The sequence below is a fragment of the Carassius carassius genome, chromosome 2 (assembly GCF_963082965.1).
Source record: "Carassius carassius chromosome 2, fCarCar2.1, whole genome shotgun sequence".
Lineage (NCBI taxonomy): Eukaryota > Metazoa > Chordata > Actinopteri > Cypriniformes > Cyprinidae > Carassius > Carassius carassius.
The window spans coordinates 31,563,691-31,574,964 of NC_081756.1; the positions used below are offsets into that span (position 1 = coordinate 31,563,691).

Sequence of the window (11,274 nt, forward strand, 5' to 3'; positions counted from 1 at the left end):
ATGGACGAATTTTCATTCTCGGGTGAACTAACCCTTTAAGATAGCACTTTAAAAGAATAGTTCACTTAAAAATTTAAATTTGCTGAAAATTCATTCACCCTCAGGCCATTCAAGATGTAGTTGAGTTTGCTTCTTCATGGAACAGATTTGGAGAAATTTTGCATTACATCACTTACCAATGCTTACCGATGGATCCTCTGCAGTGTATGGGTGCTGTCAGAATAAGAGTCCAAACAGCTGATAAAAACATTAAAATAATCCACATGAATCCAGTCCATTAAATTTACATCGTGATGTGAAGTGAAGTAAAAAGCTGCATGTCATGCAAGAAACAAACCCATTAAAAAGGCATTTTAACTTTACAACAATACTCCTGGCCAAAGTAGTATGAGTCCAGAATCCATAAGAACTCCGATAACCATCCCCTGTTGTCCTCTCACATCAAAATCCACTGACATATTTGTTTAGAACTATTTTGCACTGTTTTCATTTATCATCATCACTTATATTCTTCTTCTTCTTCTTGTTTTAGTCAGTATCATGGTGTATTTCCTACAGTGAGATGCTATGAGGTTTCTCCATTGCAAAACCTCATATTCAGTCTTGCTCATAAACTAGATAAACACCATTTAAATAACATTTAAAAACCTGCTCGCCTTTTCTGTCTGCACTGTAGACTGCTTCACTTTGTGGGAGGAAATGCGGTAACTTTTCAGTAGAAGTTTACACACAGTCCTACATGGTTGCCAAGCAGCATTATGTGAATCTAAGGTACATTGCTCAGATTCGAAAATAAAGAGCAAGAGAGAGAAAAACTTTTCATCTGCTCATTAAGATACCACTACATAAATTAGGCTAAGAAGAGAATAAATATATACTGTTCATCCTTAATTATAATTAGAGAGAGATGTTTCTGGGGTAAATAATTACTACATACAGTAAAGTGCAAATTGTTAGTAATTGAGGAGACTCTGGTGCAAGCAGAGATAATTAAGTCTGCACTGCTTAAATAATTGCACAGTGGTTAATGCAGAATGCTGTGTTGCAATTGTAGTCCCTTCAAATCAATGTAATTACATTAACCCAAGCTACACAGTTAACCCCTAACATAATGTAGAACACAACTCCTTTACCCATTATTATCTGCTTGTTCTTAAAGCGTGGGCCGTGATTTGATACTTTATGTCATTTGTTTTTATCATTCTCTATTACAACTGTGGTTTTGCAATGCTTTATCTGTCTGCTAATTTAATTAAGTAAAACAGGTGATATACCTTATTCCCTACCATTCATTCCGCAGTTAGGGCTGTATCCAAAATCACTCCCATTTTATATTCCCAATGTAAGCCCACTAATATATTCCACTTGAAGGAGTAAATGAAAATAATTGAGCCAATTTGGATACTGTGTGCATTTCATTCAGGAACTTCATGCGAGAACAAAAGATTTCGCCACACAAATTTCACAATGGGTTCAAGATGGTCGCACAATTTCGCCACACTGACCAAAAAAAAAAAAAAAAAAGCTGCTTGGTTTGAAAGTAGCTTCTGTGTGATCATACATCACTACACTGTTGACAATTTTTACTTGTGAAATTTTGTGAATATGACACCTTTATAGGATTATGTGTGATCTGTCAACTAGGACCCTCAACAAGGGAGGTAATAAACTGCCATGTCTTTTATATCACACCACAGACTTGCTTGCTCCTATTTTCATACAAACGCAACTGCCACCATATCAGTTGCAGTGAAAATTAATATTTCAGTGTTCGTCTTGTTATTAGGAGCCTTTTTTTTTTTGGAAGCTTCAAGATAATATACACGCAAAGTTATAAATAATCTGCGATGGAATGGCCATCCATTCAGGCCATCCGTGAGATCCATAACGCATCCCTGTGACCCTACAGAGGACGAGCAGAGTATAAGTAGTTTGGAGAACTTTACATTTAAAGGTGCTGTATGTAGGATTGTCACCGAGTGGTGGATCTAGGTATTGCAGTCCAGTTTTTTCATCCGGCCCCTCCTCCTCAGACTTGACGCACGAGCTGGTTTCCACTTGACAATGAATGAAATCAAAAACGCTGTGATTTCTACCAACTGGCAACACGAGGTGACGAAGTACAATTGGGTAAACTAGAAGTGGCAAGGGTTTCAAAAAACAAAACAGAGACTGATATTCTGATAATTCTCACTATTTAGTAGTGTAAAAGAACTTACATACAACACCTTTAAATCATTATTTCATGTCCAACTATTTACATGAAGTGGCCCAGATCACACACAAAAAAAAATTTATATATATATATATATATATAATAAACGGTTGACTAAAATATCTTTCACTTATTTGCTCTATATTTTGGATAAAGTGTACCTTAAACAACCTTCTTTCAGAATTAAATTAGTAGCTACATCTCACTCAAACTCATATAACACTCTACTTATAAGAATTCAAAATAATAAAATTGCAAATATGACCTTCAACCACTAGTATGGGGAAATGTCAATGGCTTTCTGTCAGTCCAAACTGTCTTTCGTTGTTTGGAGGGTGGATTTCAAATCCTGAGGCCTTCACGTGCAGGATATTTTCACTCTGTGTTCCCAGATACAGATCCTTTGGGGATCCACATTGGTCAGTTCAATCAAACCCTTGTGCCCTGGGTTTCGCCCAGAGAGCTTTCTTAAACTAAGGTCAGCAGACCGTCAGAAAGAACAAAACCTATAGCATTCCCATACAATGGGGCTACCGCCGGACAGACCATCAATGTTTCAGCTTTGTCTTGTCACTGCAGGCTAGGACCGCAACTCCAGCTGAGAGCAGCGGCAATGACCTGACAGCCAATAAACACTTTCACCAGTTTCCTCTGCCAGTACAATGCCAAGGTGTCACATTAAGCCCCATAAAAATATTTGTAGGCTCTGTGTGCTTTTTAACGAGCATTTTGTCGAGTGTTAACAGGCCTGATCTGAGATACTACATCAAATACATGCTACACTAAATCAAACGTGACTTTCGTCACCTTTCAGATAAAATACACTGAAAAGGGTTGTAATCTGTTCGGTTCAAAAATGACATGAGAAGGTTATCAGTCAGTGCAGTACCACCTCAAGCAATCGAGAAAAAGAAATAGAATTTATGGAAGCAAAAATCTGACTTTGAACCAAGATTGTGAAAAGGCAGAGAGGGGTGGTTTAAAAGGAGAACAGGCTGTTATGAAGGTTAGTGATTGAGGTTAGCAACTATGACAGGCCTATTAGCTCTAACATCTCCACCTGCTGACACATCACTGCCTAGCAGCAGTGAGTGAATTAGATTTAACATCATATCCAGCCGCCACACACCTCCTGTCCCCCTCAACCCAAACCTGAATTATGAAGAGCACAGATTCCAGCAGCGGCAGGCTGTTTCTTTCTCCCATGTGCAATAAAAGCTGATTAGAGTTGAAACAGTTGACCGGTCCTACCCTCTTTCACAGCTGCTGGATTAGAGGCTGAAAAAAAATTTCAGACGATCGAACAGGGACAGTCTGAGGTGCAGACTGTGTGCATGCAAGTGTTAGAGGGTTAAAGGAGCCACCAAAACACAATACGCAAGGTCACACAGCACAGCTAAAATGTTCATATGAAGATGATATCATTTATCAGCCATGTGGTAACAGGACACACTCTGCAAGGTTCTTACATGGGTCCGAATCGCACAAATATGAAGATTCAGCATTTTGCTAACTGCTGATTTTAGAGCATCAGGCAATGGAGACACCAATAGATTTACATTTAAAACAAAACTTAAAATCAATGTTCCTCAACTATTTTCACAGAAATTGCTAGTAAATTTCAAACAATTACAAAGAAACGGCAAGTAACACTGAATTAAACATGGAAGTAGACAAACTGAAATAGTGTTTCCTTGTAAAACGTACTTCAATCACGTTTTACTGATGACTTCGAAAAAAAAGTGTGTTTACAGTGTAACGGTAACAGAAAACATGGCACACACACATACAATAAGTCTACTCTTGAAATGTCAACATAATTCAAATCTAAGGCCTCAGATTTACCAGATGAGAAATGCTAAAACATGAATGGATGACAGCTGCAGGGTTGCCAGATCTGCACATCAAAAATTTCCCTATCCCAAATATAAAAACTTAAAATATGACATGCATATTCTACTGTCACTGTTATGTATTACATACAACTTGAACACACTGTGCTGCTGTATACAGTATGTTTTCCTAATATCTTGACAGCAGATGAACAAATTCCTTCGGTGGATGGTAATCTTTTATTTTAGAACCATTTCAAAATTAACTATTTACAGATTATAATCTAAAATTTAAATTTCATTGCTGGCCTGTAGATGACATCATACTTTTTAATAACTAGCAGTAATTAGAGACCAGTCAAACTGTTACCATGGAAATGAAAGCAGACAGGCTCCCTTGTCCCGGTTTTTACAAAACTCTCCTTTCTATACCTCATCATCAAGCAGTTTTGTCATTGGTAGAATATACATTGGATGTAATGAAATACTGTATTTCTATAGATGCATTTTTTGTCAAATATAATTTAGACATTTAACCTGTGGGTGAAAAAGAAAAAAGAAACCTGTGAAAACTGTTTAATAGTAGTCCATTTTCCATAGGAAAACAGCAAATTTGGCAACCTAAGACAGTTGTTCAGTGTCTCTTATTATTTTCTACAATGAACCACTAAACTTCAATAATGAAACTTTGCAACAGAAGATTTGCAAAAGAAAAATAAATGAAAATAAACAGCTTGAAATTACACTAAATTAAAGACTTTACTTTTTTAAAATCTAAACATCTAGTGTGATAATGTTAAACATTTAGTTAATCAGACCCAGATTTAAGAGTTTTTCTTGTTTATATTTTTTTAAGCTATTAATTTTTTTAAAGGTATACTGCACAATCAGTGTGTTATTCTATGTTTCCCTTGATTGTAAGCTTCATCCATGATTAAACCAGCAACCAAACAATACTCCAAGCATGTTTGCAAAGAAAATGTTCCCATCATACTTTGTGGTTTTATGCATCACATCTTAAATAGATATACAAGTTCAATATCAAAATTTCAGCATATTTTTGTCATTAAATCTGCATTAATACCAAGCACATTCTTGTAATCTGACTGCATAACAACTGTAAATAAGAATGTTATAACTGACAACACATGAATAAATCACAAGCAGGACTGCAAAAGTGTGTTACATAGTGGACAATGATAATGAGGAAGAATTCATAATGATCTAATTAGATTCTGAGATGTTAAGAAAACTGATTTACAAACTTGCTGATTTTAAGATAATTATTTAGTACATGCACATATTTGGAGATTAAACAATATAAAAATAAGACATTTAGGTTGAGCATATTGAAAGCCATTCTCAAAAATATCTGAAAAGACACTTTAAAAGAATATGAGGCACAAGTTACATAAAGTGCAACAGTTGCTATTTTTAAGTCTATGCTAAACTCCATAGCTGAGGAAAAATCAGTTGAAAATGCTTGATTTATCGTTTCCTCTCTGCAAAGGTCACTTCATTTTTTTATTATAAAGATATATTCAATGCACTTGTTATTTGTAATAATGATGATATGAATGTATACTTGAATATTTTGGCCCTGGGTGTATTAGTCACCTTTCACATCTTTCTGTACTTAGAAAGACTGTGATTTGAGGAAAGGAGGGTCCCAAACCCCCTGTTTTTGGATAAAAGGTAGGGTGCTTGCCATAGAGTGCATGTGTAATAACTGAGAGGGGGAATGATTTATTTGGGCAGGTCAGTACAGGTCATTGAGGCCTGCTATTTTCCGGGCCTTCTGCATCAGGGCTCTCAACTGGAACTGTTTTCTGGAGAGAAGGCGCACATGCTGCACACAAACGCACACAAAAGAATACTCTGTTAATATAAATATTCAAATATTGTGCTTTACAGCTTACTCGACATGACAATGCTTAACAAAATAATGCAGTTGAGACCAACCTTAAGAAAGACATCCAAGTCAATGACATCTTTGCGTAACGCTTCACCCAAGTAGAAGATGGTGTCTTCTACGGCGTTTTCTTCAGCGTAGAGGTTCAGAATCTGCTTATAAAGGGGAGCAGTGGGCACAATCACATCTTCAATGTCATTGTTCTCAGACTGGTTCTCCGTTTTTTCCAGAGCAACAGTCAGCTCCTCATCTCTCTGCTTAAGGAGATCAATGTTTTTTTCCACATCAGCCTGCAATTCAATGGAAAGAACATCATTAATATTATGTATCTTACAAAACATTAAAAACATTGCTTACAGGCCTTGTTAAAAACAGTGACTTACTAGAAAGTTAAAAGCACGAGTCATGATTAGCTCAAGTATCAACAAGGCAACAGGGTACAATTCAAAAGTGTCTCTTGTACCATCTCCAGGTCTAGTTTGGTCACCATCTCCTCCAGCTTCTGGTGGCCTCTCTTTAGGTCCTCCTCTGTCCTCTTCAGAGTGTCCAGCTCTGCCTGTGCTCGATCCATCTCTTCTTTCATCCGCCGGCGCAGCTTGTCACTGACTGCAGACACCAAAGATGCACGGATTGTGTCCTCTCCGATGGTACCATCACGGGTGGGTCCTGAAACACAGCCAAAATGTTTGCAGGTGTTCCAAAGTACAGTTTTTATGTACACTTCTGTTTAAAATCTTGGTCAGTAAATTTTCCAGTATCCAATGCTCACGAAGGCTGCATCAAAAATACAGTAATAACAGTAATAGTGTAAAATATTTTTACTATTTAAAATAACCATTTTCTTTTTTAATATGTTATTTTATATATTTCTTCCTGCATTAAATCTCTTGATCATTACTCCAGTCCGCAGTATCACATGATCCTTCAGAAATCATTCTAATAAACTGATTTGCTGTTGAAGGAACATTTCTTATTATCACAGTTAAAAACAGTTGTGAAGCTTAAAGGGGTCATCGAACTGAAACTTGTGTTGGCAGTGTGTGTACACAACCACCCTATAATGATAAAAATGCTCACCCACTGGGGTGTAGGGAGAGGAGCCTGAGGTAGTGGGGTATCCTGGGACTACTGCAGGATAAGGGTAGCCCTGAAATCCACTGACAGACAGAAATTATATATATATATATATATATATATATGTATGTAGTAAAAATTCTTTACACAGCCAGATTTAACACAATGACACCTACCCAATATTCTGTCTCATCTCTTTATATACACTTCAGTCACAAGCCTGTTAGTGATCTAGCATAGTTATAACTTTTCATTAGTAGTAAAAGTGTTGCTAAACTGGACAAATATGACTCATTTTACTTGTCCTTTATCTTAGTAATATCTACATAATATCACAAGAATTCAATTAATTCTTCAAAGAAGGAAAATACAATTTTATTCATGATTATATTCATTATAGGAACTCTCAATACTCTTGCATGAGCACTTCCAAGTGACAATTTCTAACTAGATCTATCCTGATTATATTCTGGCTAAGCCTTCATTCCAAAAAAAAAAAGATTGAATGCATCAGAGTGTACATCTATTAAGAAAATGTATTGCGAATGAAAGACATGTTTGTTCTTTTCCTCCTATTCTCTTGTGTAAATGCTGGAGATATTCAATCAAACCAGCAGTAGTTTGCTAATTCTGCTTAATAAAACATTTCTACACACATCCTTCACATTGTTTCATATATGCACAAAAATAGGTTTTATTTTCACGACTCTGTCAGAAACTTGTGGTGCTTTTACCTGTACTTAGATTTACAGAATGCTGCCTAGTATACAAATAAATGTCTATTTGCATTTTTTTTTTTTTACAAAAATACAGTAAAAAGAGTAATATTTGAATAAAACAACCATTTTCTGTTTTAATGTATTTTTAAAATAAATTAAAAAAAACAACATACTGCTTTTGAATGTTAGTGTTTATATGTAGGAATTGAGTTGATCATATGGCCAAGATTTGTGATTGGCACACTGAAAGCACTTACCCTGGATTGGAAGAGTGACCTTGACCATAAGGCAACCCTGGTGTGCTTGGCATGTAAGAAGCTGGAAAAATGTTTATACAAATGTTACATAAACTTTAAAATGAGATCAAAAATATTGCATTGAATCAAAAAGATCAGACGCAAGTCTACGCTCACAATTAGGTGGGCCTGCTGCTGGGAATGCTGGGTAAGATGCCTGAGTGGTGGGCCGTGAGATAACTGGTGGTTCCTCTCCAAACACCACAATCATCACCTGGATCAGTCCTAACAAATCAGACTGGAGCTAAAAAAAAGAAAAACAAAAAAGGGTGGTTTATGTCATCCTACATTAAACAGACAAAGACAAAAAAAATAATAATAATAATAAATCACACAGGTTTCCATTCATGCAGGTATGGGAGGTAAATCTTTCCATTGGCATCAACATGTTTCCCTGTTTTTATCATCATGGCACTTGTGGGTTTGACAAAACAGATGGGAGGGTTGTAGGGATACGTGTCCAGAAGCCACAGGCAGATGGGAATGTTGTACACATTTCCTATTGAAGAGAAAAATATTAAATAGGAAAAAGGGTCCGTCCAACATAAAGAAATGACTCATCTGGATACAGCTGGATTGCTAAATGGGTCTGAGGAATGGAGAAACTCAAACACTGCTTGAAAGCAGTGCTGTCTATACCTCGGTAGCTTACTGGCACTGTTCCTGTGAGACTCAACAGCTCTTTGGTGGAGCCATCATTGAACACTGAAATAAAGAAAACTGAATGAGAGCAGGGCAATTACATACCTGTATATTTACTGCACGATGGAACTGATATCATTCAGAAAAATCAGAGGACAAGACACAACATTTACTCAACTTGTGGCAGAGTTTATTCATAACACAAAGCAATTTAAAGCAATCGTGGATTATCGTGATGTTTGAATTCTCATTCTGATAGCACCCAATCACTGCAGAGGATCCATTTGTGAGCAAGAGATGTGATGCAAACCTACAACTTGGATGGCCTGAGGATGAGTATATTTTCGGCAATTTTTTCATTTTTGGGTGAATTATGCCATTAAGTAAAGCACATGTTTAAAAAAAATGAGCCCCAGCGATATATAGTTTTGCCTATATTATCGGCCAATATTAGCCTGTCTGAGATATATCGGTATCAGCGAATATACTGCCGATATGAAAGTTATTTATTTATTCATTTTTTAAAGAACATATAATGCAGATGAAATGCTTCTGAATGGTGTAATTACTTAGTTTGTCCAGCAGAGCGCGCTGCATTGTTTGCTACTGGTCTTAGGCCTGTCCGAAATGGCACACTCCAGACTTGTGGACTTCCTCAGAGTCCACACTTTGGTGACGTCATGTAGTGTAGACCTATAGGGCCCTTGGTGCGAGTCCACGGGGGCACATTGAGAGGTATTTTTTGGACAGACTCGGTGCTCACGCCTGTAATAAAGTTTTTACAGGTTTATAAATAATAGGTTTACATATGACTCAGTAAAGCCCTGACATTCGGTTCTATTTATTTAATGAATCATAATGCGATCGTATTATTCAACGGGCTATTATTATGTTTGAGATATTAACCACTGGTCGATGACCATTATGTTTGTATAAACTGTAGGTAACAACTGATAAAATGTACACCTAGGTCATAAAAACCGTAATGATACCTACATTTAAAGCGGAAGACCGCTTCAAGGGTACAAAGGGGGCGCTGCGGAGCACACTTCAGAGCGTTAAAATGCTGAATGGGATGGCCTATGGACTCGTAGACGTAGGCGAGCATGTGCAATTTAAGTCCACGAGACCGAAAGTCAACATGAAGTGCGCCATTTGGGACAGGGCCTTAGTGTAGATATGTGCGGATGAGCTTAAACTTCACCTGAGTCCGCAGCTGCAATTAAATTATCCGCTATATACATATATACATATATATATATATATATATATATTAATTGTTATATTTGTGTTTTTTAAGTTATTTATAAGTTAAGTTTACTGTTAAATGCACTTATGTCAGATTCATGGGGAAAAACACTATGACATTCCGGGTCTTGCTTGGCAGCACAATTTTCTGTTTCTTCAACAGATCTATAAAACAGTCATAAGAAGGTGTAATATTCACAATACTTCAAAGCGGTGCAATATATATCACAAACTTCTTTAATACATAATTTTGTGGGGGAAATCCTTCATAATTTACTTTGAAATGTTGGGTTCATTTTGAAAGTACTCCTTCATATTCTTTAAACATCAAGGGACAATGAGACTTATGTAACAATATTTCCTTTCTGAAGCATCTGACACATTTCTCTACAGCCACCACTTTAGGAAATATGCGGTATTTAATAATTCATAACCAGTATCTCAAATAATTTATTAAACTTTGCTTTGAAATAAAAATTATTTTAATGTGGCATGTAAAAAATACATTGACATGTCAAACTTTTTTTTCTTTTATTTAAAAAAAGCTCATCACTTTTCATGCATTTCTAACACATGACGTGTTTGATGTGACCTGTATAGATAAAGCCATATGAAAAATAAGCAGGTTTGCTAGATTAAACCCATCTCCCTCACCTACTGTGCATCCAAACATTACAATGCAAAAAAAAGTAACGTTAGCTAGTTTAAGTTTGGAGGCAGGTGAAGTCTTACCGTAGTTGTCCATCACAGGTTTAAGATCTTTATAGTGAGACGCGACGATTGTTATGTCGCGTGCGGTCAGATCCCTGTATTTATAAATCTGTTTACACAGAAAAACATAACACATATTTAACATTACTTTGTAAACAGCTTCTCTAGTATGCAAGTCTTAAACGTACCTTCGACAGCATTTTCCGTACGGAACTTTCGTTGATTACCGCCATAGAAATACTATGAACTAATGTATTACTTAAAACGACTGCACAGCGTTTATTAGCTGAATTATGCAGTTGTTGTTAAGGACGTAAATTCATAAAAAAATATAACCATCGCATGCATACATAAACAAGGAAATCACGGCTAAAATACACGAAGTCTCTTCCGGTCAGATGACTAATGACGCAGCACTTTACAGCAATTACTGCTAGAATAATTTTTACACTTTATAAATTCATCTTCACGATACAGTAACCAAGTAATATGTGATTTAAAAAAAAGTTTAAATGTGCAAATGTAAAAAGGATGCTCAGGTAATCAAAACAAACCTCTTTATTTGATTTTCTTTCATAACACAATAATAATGGTACCCACAGATCTATAACATATTGTTAAAAGG

General features: G+C 36.2%; 1 protein-coding gene and 1 long non-coding RNA gene across 2 annotated transcripts; both read right to left on the bottom strand.

The window, feature by feature from the left end:
- Positions 1–4,274: 4,274 nt before the first annotated feature.
- LOC132108206 (uncharacterized) lies at positions 4,275–5,553 on the bottom strand. Its single transcript, XR_009424418.1, has 2 exons — positions 5,042–5,553; positions 4,275–4,969 (listed from the first exon to the last, which is right to left on the bottom strand). It is a non-coding gene; the product is annotated as an uncharacterized LOC132108206 (long non-coding RNA).
- A 5-nt stretch (positions 5,554–5,558) lies between these two features.
- Positions 5,559–11,258, bottom strand: LOC132108201 (tumor susceptibility gene 101 protein-like). The gene is made up of 10 exons (XM_059514823.1): positions 10,838–11,258; positions 10,671–10,758; positions 8,688–8,753; positions 8,384–8,547; positions 8,166–8,292; positions 8,010–8,070; positions 7,037–7,116; positions 6,423–6,625; positions 6,010–6,249; positions 5,559–5,896 (listed from the first exon to the last, which is right to left on the bottom strand). Exons 1-10 carry the CDS (start codon positions 10,880–10,882, stop codon positions 5,807–5,809), a joined length of 1,164 nt encoding a protein of 387 aa, XP_059370806.1. The 5' UTR covers positions 10,883–11,258; the 3' UTR covers positions 5,559–5,806.
- Positions 11,259–11,274: the final 16 nt, after the last annotated feature.

Bases quoted from the DNA above. Each gene is read 5' to 3' on its own strand.
- LOC132108201 (XM_059514823.1), bottom strand. From the start codon at position 10,882: ATGGCGGTAATCAACGAAAGTTCCGTACGGAAAATGCTGTCGAAG. The intron at 8,293-8,383 runs GTGTGATTTATT...TCTTTTTTTTAG, and splicing joins ACCTGCATGAATGGAAACCT to CTCCAGTCTGATTTGTTAGG. The intron at 7,117-8,009 runs GTAAGTGCTTTC...TCTGTCTGTCAG, and splicing joins GGTCACTCTTCCAATCCAGG to TGGATTTCAGGGCTACCCTT.